The 13,666-nt window shown below is 57.7% G+C and overlaps 1 protein-coding gene across 4 annotated transcripts in view; it reads right to left on the reverse strand.

Annotated features, from left to right (window-relative positions):
• Positions 1–7: 7 nt before the first annotated feature.
• The window catches only part of SCUBE3 (signal peptide, CUB domain and EGF like domain containing 3), a 29,611-nt gene continuing 15,952 nt past the window's right edge, over positions 8–13,666 (reverse strand). Inside the window, exons 7-23 of one of the 4 annotated variants that reach the window (XM_015650359.2) lie at positions 11,699–11,746; positions 8,717–8,833; positions 7,056–7,178; positions 5,853–5,969; positions 4,733–4,855; positions 4,418–4,552; positions 4,086–4,178; positions 3,891–4,001; positions 3,651–3,812; positions 3,195–3,398; positions 2,953–3,114; positions 2,513–2,680; positions 2,263–2,424; positions 1,833–2,030; positions 1,273–1,425; positions 1,025–1,104; positions 8–863 (exon numbers count right to left, since the gene is read on the reverse strand). In XM_015650359.2, coding sequence (XP_015505845.1) covers positions 714–863; positions 1,025–1,104; positions 1,273–1,425; positions 1,833–2,030; positions 2,263–2,424; positions 2,513–2,680; positions 2,953–3,114; positions 3,195–3,398; positions 3,651–3,812; positions 3,891–4,001; positions 4,086–4,178; positions 4,418–4,552; positions 4,733–4,855; positions 5,853–5,969; positions 7,056–7,178; positions 8,717–8,833; positions 11,699–11,746 — 2,306 coding nt within the window. In that variant the 3' untranslated portion in view covers positions 8–713. Of the gene's footprint in view, positions 864–1,024; positions 1,105–1,272; positions 1,426–1,828; positions 2,031–2,262; positions 2,425–2,512; positions 2,681–2,952; positions 3,115–3,194; positions 3,399–3,650; positions 3,813–3,890; positions 4,002–4,085; positions 4,179–4,417; positions 4,553–4,732; positions 4,856–5,852; positions 5,970–7,055; positions 7,179–8,716; positions 8,834–11,698; positions 11,747–13,666 lie in introns of those variants that run through there. The other 3 variants (XM_015650360.2, XM_033519935.1, XM_015650361.2) reach the window with 3 other exon arrangements.

Below are 13,666 nucleotides of genomic sequence, written 5' to 3' on the forward strand. Positions count from 1 at the left end.
GGGGGGGAGGAAAAAAAAGTCGAACCCGGCTGAAAGTCCTTCTCCTTTGCTCCCTGTTTTCTCCCGTGCAGCCAGACATTGTTCTCCGGGAACGTGGCTTGGCTGCGCTTCCCTCCCAGCACCAGCACTGCTCTCCAGCGGGACAGAGCCACCACGGTGCCGCGCTGGTGGGCTTTGCCATCACTCCTTTGCACTTCCTTTTTAATCAAGTCGGCTTTGTCAGTTCTCTTCCCCTCGACCTCTGCAAAGCGGCGCCGGTAGCCGGGGCCCGGCTCTGCGGTGGACACGGTGTCAGCTCCTGCGCTCCTCTGCGGGGCCGGAGCCAGCCCGGGGGCTGCAAGACAAGGACCCACCCCACTGTCCTGGGCTGATGATAGCACCAGGGAACGGGGGCAGACCTGGCGTAAAGGAAACCAAAGGAAGGACACGGGACAGCGAAAGAACCACTACTTCAGTTTCCTAAAACCTTCCAAAAGAAGCTGCTTCGGAAGAGGGGAGCGGCTTCACCGCCGCTGGGTGAGACCGGAGCGTGCCCCCGGCTGGGAGCGCAGCTCTACAGGGAGCGGCGGAGAAATAGTGGGGGGAAGTCTGCGGGATGAGCGGTGGCGATCCTGCCGGAGCCAGGCGGAGGAAGGAAAAATCATAAAGGAGAAGGAAGGGAGAAGAGTGTTTCCTTGGCTGCGAGGCGGCCCGGGGCGGCGGGGCACAGGGGGCTATTTGTAAGGTCGGAGGAAGCTGGAGACTTTGGAGCGCAGGAGTTTAATGAAGGAGCGGGGCAGCATTTCCTTGTGCTTCTCTGTGTACTTGAAGTAGTTCTGGGGGTGTGCCAGCACGTCGAAGAAAGCTTTGATGAGCTTCTTGTCCTGCAGGGAAGCCGAGGCAGAGGGATGTTCATCATCCCGCCGCCGTGCTACCCTGAACTGAAGTCCCAAGTGCAAGGAGAGCAGGAGGCATCCCCAAAGGGAAGGATTGTCCTGCATCCCCCACAGTCCTGGGTAACACAGACCTGGGGGCACACACTCACCTTGAGGATCTCCTGGTGGTTCTCAGAGGCGTAGAGTCTTCCATCCCGCACGATGTCCTCCACCAGCTGCTCATAGTCCTCTGCCAAAAAACACAGGGCATGAGCTGCCACTTGTCCCCAAACCTCTGTTCTCCATCCTTCAGTCCACTCCCTCCAAACACACAGGAGGTGTGAACTGGGGGTCCCAAACTGTGGTAGGGAGAATCATCAGCGTGTTGGGGTGGCATCTTCCCATGCCCCGTGCTCACCGTCGTAAGTGACATAGGGGATCTGGAAGCCCCGAGCACTGTTGGCTTCACTGGTTTTGAAGTTGATCCAGAGCTTGCGGGAGCGGGCGGTGAAGGCGATGGGTCTCTCGTAGGTCTGGCAGGTCTCGTAGGTGGTGATAGAGGATGGGGAGGCTGCAGGGAACAGCAAGGGGACACATGATGCTGGTTGCCCATCAGCAGAGCTGCGGTAGCCTTACTGCGTCAAGGGTGGCATCAGGGATGGGAATTGTCCGTGCTGAGCAAGGCTGAGCCCCCTAACCCTCATGTTACATATCAGGGACTTCTGTGCTCTGGAAAACACCAGATGGGGCTTTTAACCCCCAAAATAAAGGCTGAGGCCCAGGTGCGCATCCCCGAAATCCAACATGATGCCCAGATAGCAGGGTGATGCTCATCACCTCACTCACCCTATTCCCAAAATTCCCCTCCTGCTGCCCAGGGATGTGCCTTTCTCCCTCTGCACAAGGCAGCTCTGCCAAGCCCCAACCTTCTTCTCCCCATCTCCTCCCCTGAGCACCGCGGCCCGCTCGGTTACCTACAGTTTTTCCGCATGACCAACACGTCGCCACACTCGTCCTCGGAGGGGAGGAAGATCTCTGGCACCACGATGAGGATCTTGCGCTTGGGTGGGGGATTGATGTTCCAGGTGCACTCGATGTTGGCGGGGTAATTCCCCGGGTAGTTGGGGGACTCGATGTAGCCTGTGTACTCACCCAGCTCCCCTCCACACTGCCGGTCTGCAAGGCAGGGAGACCGGTTCAACTGGGAACCAGCAGCATGAGGGCAGTGGGGTGGTGTTCCATTGGGGGTGGTTTACTGGGAAAGAGGGGCACTGTCCCATTAGGCAACCCCCATGCCTGCCTGCACGCACAAAGCGCTGAAATAACCCCAAACTCTATAGATTTTTAATACTTTTGAAGGAGGACCCTACACCTGTCCCCCCCTTCTGTTGCACCCCAGCTCGCCTACTTTTGCACTGGGACACAGAGGTGGAGCCATCGAAGTCGGTGGTGGTGTTGCCAGGGCAGGAGATGCAGTAATTCTGCCGGAAATCGGGCTGGTAGGTGCCCACGGTGCAGCGGATGCAGCGGTGGACGCTCGTGTTGTAGTAGTGCCCAGGGGAGCACTGCACTGGGGGGTCAGGGAGCACAGGGGGCTGTGTCAGCTGCTGGCACAGCCCTGCTGGCTGGCCCCTTCCTGGGGACCAGCTCTGACCTACCTTTGGTGTCACAGTCCTGGAAGGAGAGGGCTCCCTCGTGACGGGTGGTCAGCCCCCCACCGCAGGGGAAGCAGAGCGCCCGTCCCACCTCAGGCTGGTAGGACCCACGGGGACACGGCTGGCAGGGCTTGAAGCCATCGGCAGAGTGCTGGCCAGGGGGACACTGACCTGCAGGCACAGGCATTGTTCAGTCTTGGCACCCCATATGCCTGGGGCTCTCCTGCCCCATACCCAAATCCTCTTCCCTCTCAGCCTTGGCAACACCAGTATACCCAGAGCAAGTGCTGCCCTTCCTGGGGTCCCCTCTAAATAATAAACTCCCAAAACAGCAAATTCTGTGGGTCCTGGGGATGCTCAAGGCTTTCCTGTCTGCTGGCTAATGGTTGAGGTTGCAGCCCTGGCCATGCCTCGAGTGTGCCTCAAGCCTGTGTCCTCCTTACCGGTGCAGCCAGTGATGTTGGTGGCTCCTATGGGTCCAAAGGTGTCACCGCGGGGACACAGGTCACAGGACAGCTGCCCCTCCTTCTCCTGGTAGGTGCCGGGGGGGCAGGGTACACACTGCTCCATTTGCCCGTGGTAATAGGTTCCCTGCGAGCAGCTGACTGAGAGCCGGGGGGGACGTCGGTGATGCTGTGGGGGCTGTCACCGCCGGGTCCCCTCATCACCCCACCACGCTCCTTACCACACTTGCTGGCCAGGCGCTGCTGGCCCGGCCCACAGCTCTCCTGCCGCTCCGGGGCCACGCTCAGCTTCCGGGCCACCTCGTACTCCATCCCTGAGAAGCGCAGCAGGAACCGCTCCTGATTGATGGATTTCTTCAAGGCTTTGATGGCCGACTTGAGCTTTTTCTCCACTCTCTGTCGCAGGCAGTGCAGGTTGCAGCTGGCTGGGTGGTGCAGAAGGGAATGGGGGAAAGGGGGAAACAGGGATGCATTAAGAAGGGAGGAGTAGAGAGGGAAGCCCAGAAGCATTAAAACCACCCCCCAAATGCTCAGTTGCAAGTGCTACTCAGCACATGCCAATCTGATGCAAGATGAGGACTGGTTAATCTCCCCTTGCTGCATGGGGATGGTATCGTGTTCCTGGTCCCACCACCTGTGCCTGCACCCAAGAGGGGTCAGGCCAGTGCTGTGCCCACCTGTGATCTCCTCAGGCTTGATCTCTGCCTCAAACTCCAGTGTGATGCGTGTCACCTCTTTGCTGGGGGAGTTGCGAGCCCGGCGCCCCTTCCCCTTCTTGGATGAGTCACACTTGAGGTTGACAAAGGTGACCTGGCAGTCAGAGCATGGTGCCGAGCCACCTGTGTGCGGGGGACAGGTCAGCAGCCACCCCTGCTGGGGGACAGGCACTCCCACCTCCCCCCAGCATCACACCTCACCTTGTGCCTTCCCGGCCTCCTCCTGCTTGCCCTTGGTCCGCGGGTGCAGGTGGCACTTGGCATCCTTGATCTTGAAGGAGGTTTTCTGCTTGACCGGTGCAGCCACAGTCTCTGAAAGAACAGGCGGGTGCTCAGCAACCTGGCACGGCCCAGCCAGGCTGGTGGCAGCTGTGGGCACCCCAGGGGCCCCCTTACCAAGGCACTGCTGGCTGCTGTTGGTGGGTCTGTGCTGGCCGCCCTGCCGCAGGATGGGGGTCCCACAGCTCACCGTGTAGCTGCTGTCAGACTCTGTGAGTGAGCAAGGGGGGTTGGCTCTGCCAGGGCTGTGCCATGCCCAGCACCCTGCCATAGAGATCCTGCACCAGGGACCTGGCCCATGGATCTACATCCAATAATGAGCCCTCCCTCCCTCCTGCCCGCCCGCCAGTGCACACTGGCTGTGTAGCCACTCCTCTCCACTCAGTTCGGGCCATGCAGGGAAATGGAGATCCCCTTGCCCATGCTGGTGGTGGCACCAGCACCAGTACCTGGCAGGAATAGGGCCTTGGAGGTGCAGGAAAGGGCACAGCTGTCCTTCTTGCCCATCTTATTGCAGGTGAGGGTGGCCCGTGGTGGCACCAAACCTGGCAGGCACTTCACCAGCTCCAAGGGACATGCACCAGCTGATGATGACAATCAGAGATGCCCATGGCTGGCACAGTTCAGAGACCCACGAGGGATCCCTGTGCCCTCCAGCTCATAGAGGGATTCATCGGGGGGGGAGAGGGTGCCAGAGCATAGCATAGGGACACCAGCCTGGCAGCCAAAAGCCCCCAACTCCTCCAGCAGCTCTGCTGACCTACCCACACAGTCCTTCTTGTTCCAATGCAGCTTGCAGCCAGCAGGACAGGTACACTGGTAGCTGCCAGGAGTGTTGATGCAGCCGAATTTGCAGCCACCCCGGTTGATGCTGCACTCATCGATGTCTATGGGGACAAAGGAAGTGGGTATGGGGCAGTGGGACCCCTTGGCTCTGACACTGAATCCCTGCGTTGTCTCAGGGCTGGGATTCTGGACAGATAAATCCAAGCTCAGCTGGGACAGGGGATCTGCACCACTGGGCATTTCCTGCAGTCCCAGTTCCCTGCAGCTGTGCCAGCTACATGGGGATAAGGGACAGCCCGACTCCCGGTGTCCCCAAGGGCAAGGGATGGGTGCAGAACATCCAGACTGAGCCCAGCCCCTCATGGGCTGGAGGGTGCAGCAGATGGAGCCGACACGGAAGCACTTAGAAACTGAACTCAGCAGCCCTGATCTCTCTCTTCAGAAGAGACCCCCCAGCCTGAAATGATCCTTCAGGTCAGGGATGGAGCTGCCCCGTCACAGCCCTTCCTGCCCAGCTCCCCCTCACTCGCGGCATTGGTGGGAGCCATCAGTCCCTTTGCCACAGGGCCAAGGCAGTCCCGGGGGCTGCGCTGGCTCACGCTGACTGCGTAGCTCAGAAATATGAGGAGGGTCGCTGACCCTCGCCAGCCGGGCAGCACTGGAACACCCGGGCTCGTCATCCCGGGCCGCCGGCACCGCTGCCACAACACGCTCCGGCAGCCCCTGCAAAGCATGTTTCATTCACATCCCTCCCCGCTTCCAGGGCGCAGCACGCCCCCGCCCTTGGGAGCTATCTGCCTTGTGAAATTTAAATCAAACCCTTTTGATGTTCCCCTTCCCACCCCGTCACAGCTCCGTGCCAAAAACGCCGGGGATTTCTCCCTCTCTCCCGCTGCAGACAAGTCGCAAATTGTTCCTGTCGCTCTGTTTGAAGTTGCAGACATCAGCGAGTCTGGCTGTGAGCCCCCTCCCTGCCCGGGGTGTGCGTGGAACCGACCTTCCCCGTGGGCTCTTGGGGTGGGTAGTGTCCCGGGGGTCGCACAGCAGCAGCACCGAGGGGACCCGACCCCGGTGGGGACAGGCTGCAGCTGGCCCTACCTCCGCAGTGGGTGAGCCCGTAGAGCGTGTAGCCCTTGTGGCAGAGGCACTGGAAGCTGCCGGGGGTGTTGATGCAGAGATGGTCGCAGGTCCGGTCAAAGGAGCACTCATCGATGTCTGGAGGAATGGCAAGGGGCGGAGGTGAGAGCTGGCACGGCACAGGGGCCAGGGCACAGGGACTGTCCCCTTCCTGCTCCAGCAAGCGCTGGGACGTTGTGGGACCCTGCACTGGTATCCTCCAAGGGTCCCGAACCAGATTGCTCTGGGCATTCTATACCAGGATGCTCCAGGGATCCAGCACCGGCTCCAGAACCCTGTGCTCCCTCTCTCCCTCCAAGCTCCTCCTCACCCACTGCACCAGCACCCCCTGCCACAAGCTCCTGCAGCCCCTCTGCACCTCAAACAGGGCCAGCGTCCTGTTCCTGGCATGGGAAGGCTGCAAGAGCCCCCGGCTGCTGCCCGTCCAGGGCAGGGAGGGATCGGGAGGATGCCACGATCAGAAGGATGCTAGGGAGGGATCAGGAATGCTGCGCGGGCAGGTCCTGCCCCGGGGACGGTGCCAGCAATGTCTGCTCAGCCCTGCGGGCACCTCACTAGGGCAGAAAGGCCCCGGTTGGGAGGTGAACCCAAGCTGGTGGGCTGGAGCATCATTTCATTGGCTTCATTAAGTTAATTGCTGCACTCACGTCAAACTCACAGAGCACAGAACCTGGACGGAGATGAAAGCAGTGGCAGCCCCGGAGCCTACCAGCCCCTCCTTCCCCCGCTGTGTGTTTTCAGGAGGCAACACTCAGGCTCATTCACACCTGCTATGCTGACCTTGGCCATGGGCTTCGGGGGCAGCACAGTGACCTGCTGGGTTTATATGGGATGTGTAGAAAGTGTTGGGACTGAGAAAAAGCATGGAGCAGCCAGCTACCTCTGGAGTGAGCAGGAGGCATCTCCCCATTCCCACCCTCTAAGAACTGGGAACCCTGGCCTAATTGCTGGCTTTAACTCTGCAAGAGCCCACAAGTCCCCATCTCTGAGCCTGGAGGGCTAAGCCCCAGAGCTTAGCCCTAAATCCAGCACTAATCCCCTGAAGGATGTATGCAGTCCACAGGAAAGGCCAGAGGAATGAGCAACAGGGACAGCACTTCTGCAGTAGCCATGGGAATGCAGGGAGGGGTAGGGCAGGGGCCCTGGGCACTCACTGCCCCTTACCTTGGCAGTTCCTCTCATTTATGAGCAGCTTGTAGCCCTTCTTGCAGCTGCACTCGAAGCTGCCCACCGTGTTCCTGCAGATGTGGTCACAGCCACCGTTGTTGAGCCGGCACTCGTCAATGTCTGGTGGGGACAAGGGACACCCATCACACCCTTGCTGGGATGCCAGGAGACCCCAGTGCTCCCCTCTGGATGCTGCCCCTGCCATGAGCTGGCAAATGAGGGAAACCCTTTGGCCTCTGATGCTCAGTAGGGGAATGTGGCTGCTGGTTTTCTCTGTGCGTATCTGAGAAGCCAAAGTGTGACACCAGGCCAGGCCAGGACTTTGGGGCCCAGCTCTCCTGGAAGTGGCACAAAACGATTAATTTCTGCAGGTCTCAGGGTCCCCCAGAGTAGAGCCAGAAGTCTTAAAAGAGTCTCTCAGCTGAGCGAGAGCACCAGACCAGAGTTTGCAGAGCCAAAGGTTTGGGCTGGAGGCAACTCTGGGGGACCAGGAGCAGCAGAAAGAGAAAGAAAACCAGAGGGGAACCCCCTCCTTCAAAAACAGCTGCTCGACAGAATAACTGCTTCTCAGCTCTTGCCTCTCTGCTTGCCATCTCCTTCCTGCCATTAAGAAAGTTAAAAAGGATGATGCACAGTAACTGCAAAGAACCCCAACAACCTGGAAAGAGGCTGGAATGTGGAGTCTTTGGTTGTTTTTCTTGTTTTTCCACTAATCACAAAATTTACTGTTAGGAAACAACCTGTGAAATGGAAGGAGACCAGGAGGAGCAGCGGCCTGCCCTGCCCCTCCATCCCCCAGTGCTGGGGCAGCAGCTCTGCCTTGCTGGGGCTGAGGCTTTCTGTTTATGGCTGTGAAGGAGCAAGCTGTAAACCCGCCTGCAGCTGTAATAAAACCCCAGACACAGAGGACATGGCTCTGGGTTATTGCATGTTGCTGGAAACTGCAGAACTGGAGGGGGTGGATGCTCTGATAAAATACCAGGGGCAGGGGATTCTGGAAGTACTCAACAGGTAACAGGCAGCCAGCAGCAGGACAGGCTTTCCTTACAGCTGGGGTCAAGTTCTGAGAGCTGCCAAAAGACACAACACAGGCACTGGCAAGGGGGGCAAGTTTGTGGTGCAGGGAAAGCAGCCTGGACTGCCCTGCCTGGCAGGGACAGGTGGTTGGGGATGTTGATGGGACGTGCAGCATCTCGGGGTGCTCTCCCCCATGTGGGACCTGGTTGGGCAGTGTCCCAAGAGGGACCTGTGCATCTCACACTCCCAGAGCAGGTGCGGATTCCCTGCCCCTGCACATCCAGCCCTTCCCCTGGGGCAGCTGAGGCAGTGGGGTGGAGTGAGATGGGACAGGACCCTCTAGCCCCACATGGGCTCTGCCACAGCCTCCAGCTTGACCTGACCCCCTTTTCCTTCTCCCCATAGTCTTCCCAGGGGCGTGAGGCCAAGCATGGTGCCTGCAGCAAGGCATCCCAGTTCCTGTGCTGGGGGATGATTCCTGTCCCCACCCCTTGGATGCAAACACCAAGCCAGTGAGCACTGTGGGCAATGTCGAGCTGAGCTAAATCTGAGCCTTTTCTAGGGGCACTGAAGACACAAGGGGGATCTGAGGCACCCAGGGGTGAGCAGCGAGCACCCCAGCCCCACTCACACCCACCTACCTTTGCACGTCTTCCTGTCGGGCTGGAGCATGAAGCCCATGGGGCAGCTGCAGTGGACGCCGGTGGCCGCGTCGTGACACTTGCTGTCACAGCCCCCATTGTTCACAGCACATGTCTCTGCGTGGGAAGGGGAAAGAAAGGCCAGGCTCAGGGACCGGTGTTCGAAAGGCTGGGGGAGTCATGCCATGGGAGATGTCCCCCCATGCCACAGCCATGTGGCAGTGGGTACAAACCTCCCTGCAGAGCTCATGGAAACCGCCCTTGGCTCTCACACAACAGCAATGAGGCCACAGAGCTGTGAAATAATGAACACATGGGAGCTGTGTCCCCCACAAACAGGGCCTCATGGAGGCTCCTTCAGCAGCTCCAAAGAGGAGGAATTTGATTTCCCAGGGGCGAAGTCATAGCACTTGTGCAAAAGCAGCCAGACACAGATCCTGCCAGGAGTGCCCAGCTCCCAGGGATGTGGGTGCACAGCCCCAGTCTCCTGGTGGGGTGGCAGGGGGGGTCTTGTCCTCCTCGCTGCCACCAAGCTACCGAGCCACCAAGCCACGAGTGACCCTGTGCCGTCAGTCCCTGACTGTCACCCATGGCTCAGGCACAGCGGCTGGTCCAGTGTCTCATTTGGGAGACACATCATATAATTAAAACACACGCTCAGAGGCAGGCAGCATCAGTGGAAAAAAAAATCCAATTGAAAAAAAAAAAGCTAATTATTTCAGTATTATCAAAGTCAGCTGTTGATGGTAGGACTAGAAGAGACACTAATTTAAATGAAGCATTTTCAGCTTGACAGCTTCCCTGTGAGATCAATCCTCAATTTCAACCCTAACCACCAGAACAATGGTTTGAAGTGCATTAAGTTGTTCACAAAGGATAATAAAATATTCCTTTCAGAAGGCTGGTTGCTTGGATAAATGAGGCATTTGGGCTTCAAGGAACCCAAGATGAAAATGCCTTGAAGAAATTCCTTGGAAAGAGCAAATCCCAGGTTCTCCTGCTCTTTGCAAGTGCTTCATGGGGTGGGAATGACTGAACCATCCAACCATTTGCCGCAGGGCTCAGGAGCTGGGATCACTCTGTGCTCGTCTTGCCACTGCTATTTTTATGATGTCCCATAATAAGAGAACAAAAGGGACCATTTTATGAAATTAATCGCCAGCACAATTACAAAACCTAACGGCAGGGGAAAGATTTCTGCAGATATTATTCCTCCAGCCAGGTCCTCGTGCGGCCCAGCCAGGACCATCGCCCTCCCTGCGGTGCTGGGGTGAGAGACACAGGACGGCTGAGGGAAGGGAAACTTTCTGAAAGCCCAGTGAATCATTTGTTTAACGCCAGCCTTTGTTCCAGCAGCAGATGCAGAAGCAGCCTGGGGAGGATTGATTTAGCAGGGTCACCATTGAGATGAGACCATTGGCTTTGTTCAGGTGCTGCTGCCAGCAGGATCAAGCTGGAGAAGCAGCTGCAGCAGGGAGGATAGAGCTCTGCAGAGAGTGTGGTCCCATGGGGATATTGTCATTGTACTCACAGCCTCCTCCAGCACTGTGGTACCCCTCGTGGCCCCTTTGCACCTTTGGGAATTTCACCTGAGATTAAAACCAGTCCCACCCACCATCCCAGGGCAGCTGCCCAGGATGGGCACTGGGTATGAGCTCGGTTAGCAGGGCCAGAATACCACTGCAAACCCCTCTGTGAAGGAGGGGACCCTGTCCTGGGTTTGTAGAAAGCTTGGAGGGGGCTGCTGGGGTACCTGTGAGGCAGTGGAGGTTTGCAGCACAGGGCTGGGCTCCAGAATGGCCCCAGGGAGCAGCAATTGTTCGGTGGAGCTGGCAGCCCAGGGCTGCTCCCAGCCTGGCATGACTCACCAGCCACACAGGAGGGCTTTTGTGAGGTCTCCATCGCTCAGGCAGGGAGAGGAAAAGCTTCACAGACACTCTCAGACACACACTCAGACTCTTTTCCACCCTCCTCCATCCCAGCTCTGGTCTCACTGCCCGACTGCTGTGCCATGGCACTCCTCGCCTGCTCAGCACCCTCACTGCAAACACTCTGGCCTCACCTCCACCTTCTCAGAAGTGACAATCTCAGCAGGATGCAATCCCACGAGCCAGCAGGGATAATTCCGCAGTAATTGGAGGGATTACAGCTGAGCTGTCTGGAGCATGGTGATGGCGTGGATCTGGGGTCCCCCCCTTCTCCCACCCCTGTGTAAAAAGCTCTGCAGAGCCCCCCAAAAGCTGCAGTCTATACTCCCTATGCTGAGCTGAGCTCCCACAGCTCCTGGATGTGCCGAGTGTTTGCCAGCACATCCAGGAACAAGATTTCCCACTACAAACAAGCTGCTGCACCTTCTGCCTTGGTTTCCTTGGTGGCAGAGCAGAGGCATCACTTTACCTTTGTGAAAGGCTTGGAGACCCCACGGGGATGCAAAGAAATCCCTGGGGAGGTGCCCAGCCCTACAAAGGGCCATTGCAGCTCTGCCATTGCCGCAGCTCTGGGCTGAGAGCCACTGTGCACAGCGAGACCAAACCCTGGGACACCCTGGAGGTCCCAGAGGGGACCATCCTGGAGTGGGTGGGCTCTAGGAAGGCATAACTGGGAGTGCACAGTGCAGAGATGGGCACAAGCATCCCCCTCCCCACCACTCAGCCCACTGTGAGCTCCTCCTGGGTGTGGGGGTAGCCACTGCCACAGCCACTGGAAAGCAAATTGTCACCCCCGGCGCCAGGCTGGATCCACCAAAGCAGTGTGAGAGCCCCCGTCTCATGCAAGCACAGCAGGGGCAGGGTTCCCTGCTCTGTCCCCCAGCCCAGCCCCAGGCTGGCCTGGCGGGGTATGGAAGCAGCAGTGGGGCAGGGTTAGTGAGACATGAGGTTAGCACAGCTGCAGCTCAGCCCCCAAGCCCCATCATGATCTCGAGAGGAGAGACCACCTACAGTTAGACCCCTTCATAGAGATAGAGAGAACAAAAATATTTACCATTAGAAAACGTCTCAAGGATAACGTGTTGCTGGAAGTGTCTCTCCCCTGTTTAACATTATAAAAAAGTGATTTAGAAACAGTGTCCAGCAGGGAACTTGGCTGGTGTCACACATCAATGGGTTCAACTCTGCAGCGGAAACTGTCCCTTTGGGCTTCTTCTCTCCCACCTCCCGAGCATTCCATGTCCCTCAGCCTCTCCAAACCCCCTCCGGCTGTGCTGGGCTGGTTGGAGCCCCATGCAAGTGGGAGAAGCGTGTTATGAGGAGCATTAGTGCAGCCTGTTAGTCTGGGGAACCAGGTCCTCGTCCTTGTTGGGAACAGAACCAGCACCAGTGCCAGGGCAGGCGGTGATCCCCGAGCAGAGCCAGGTGGGCACTGCTCAGCCAAGGGCTTTGGGAAGGCAACCACATACTGCCTGTGGCTCTTGCACCCCTTGGATTTAGCAGCCAAACCAGCAGTGAGCCCAAATCCTGGGTGTGCTTGGGCTCTGCCTCACCAGTCGGTCAGTGCCCCCCAGCTGTAGGTTCAGAGCTCCCAGCACCATCAACTCCACAAAGCTGGGGAGCATCAGTGGTGCCACCACAAACTGCCTAGGTGTGGGTCAGGAAATCAGCCATAAAACTTGAGCTGGGTTTAGTTTCCTTCTCCATCTAATCACATTTCTTCCCTGTCCACCCCCTCCTGCTCCACCAGTGCTCACAAGTGGGGAGCCAGCAACAGCCCTTCTGCACCCTAAATATAGGTGGGAGGGAGCTGCAATGATGCCTTGGCTGGTAAATCTTCCCAGAAAGCTAAAATCTACATCAACTGTGACAGCTGTTTTTGCATCTCCTTGTGGGCACTGCACCCTTGTCTGCTGGAGGGTTTTATGTGCTTTTTTTCCTTCTTTTTTTTTTTTTTTTTAAAGGTTGCTTTTGGGGCATAAATATAAATATATAAGGTCATTGGCCTCCCCTCCATCTCCCCCTCCCCCTCATGCCTGCAGACATGTTAGGAGCCATTAGTGATGGCCCCTGTGCTTAGAGGCATGTTCCTCATTATCTGCATTTTTAAAAGCAGCAATAAAAAGCGGAAAAATGAAAAACACTGGCTGTGGCCTAATGAAACTGTCACTCAGATGGGCTGATCATGCTTCCTGCCGTGTGGTGTGATCTGAAGGGAACCTGGACCAGGGGCCTGTCCCGGCAGCCCATCAAACACACCGCGTACAATTTCAAAGCCCATGGCCCAGGGAACGACTTTGCGTTTCCCCTCACTGGAAACTTTATTCCCCTTGAAATGATGAAATATTTTGGAGGAAATGGGGAAGGGGCGGTGAGGGGGGCAGTGTGGATGGGGGAGGGCTGTTTGCTGTGCCTGAGCCATAAAACAAGAAAGGGTGGTTATAAATATCCGAGCAGGTACCTCGGCTGTAAATCTGCTGGCCGGGCGTCCCCGCGGGGCGGCTGCTGGCTCCCAGGGGCTGGAGCACAACCCCTTGGTGTTCCCACGGTGGGGCTGGGGAATCCCCCAGGGAATGCAGGAGCTTGGCAGGTCCCTTCCTGTGAGAGGGGATTGCAGAGCCCAAAGGGATGAGGCTGGCATGGTGTGGTGGTAGGCTTTGGGCTGGTGCTGCTCCTAAAATCCTCTAGTGCAGTGTTTGATTTCCCCTGGACAAGGGAAGAGCTCACAGGGATGTGCTGGCTCTGGTGGGAGATGCCTCCCCAGCAGGTACAATGCAGGGTGTGGGGACAAAGAGGGAGACTTTGGCCAAGGACAAAGGAGGAAAGATTTTGGAAACCCCCAAATCCCATCCTCACACCTGTGGTAACCAGGGTCTGAGTGCAGAGACCACCTCACCCAGCAAACAGACTGCACTGAAGCATCTCCAAAGCATGAGATGCTTTGGAGAGCTGCTCCCTCACCCCCAACACCCAACAGGTCAGGGGCATCCTCGGTCCCAAACCTGCCCAAGTCAGACGCCAC

Source organism: Parus major, chromosome 26, assembly GCF_001522545.3.
Source record: "Parus major isolate Abel chromosome 26, Parus_major1.1, whole genome shotgun sequence".
NCBI lineage: Eukaryota > Metazoa > Chordata > Aves > Passeriformes > Paridae > Parus > Parus major.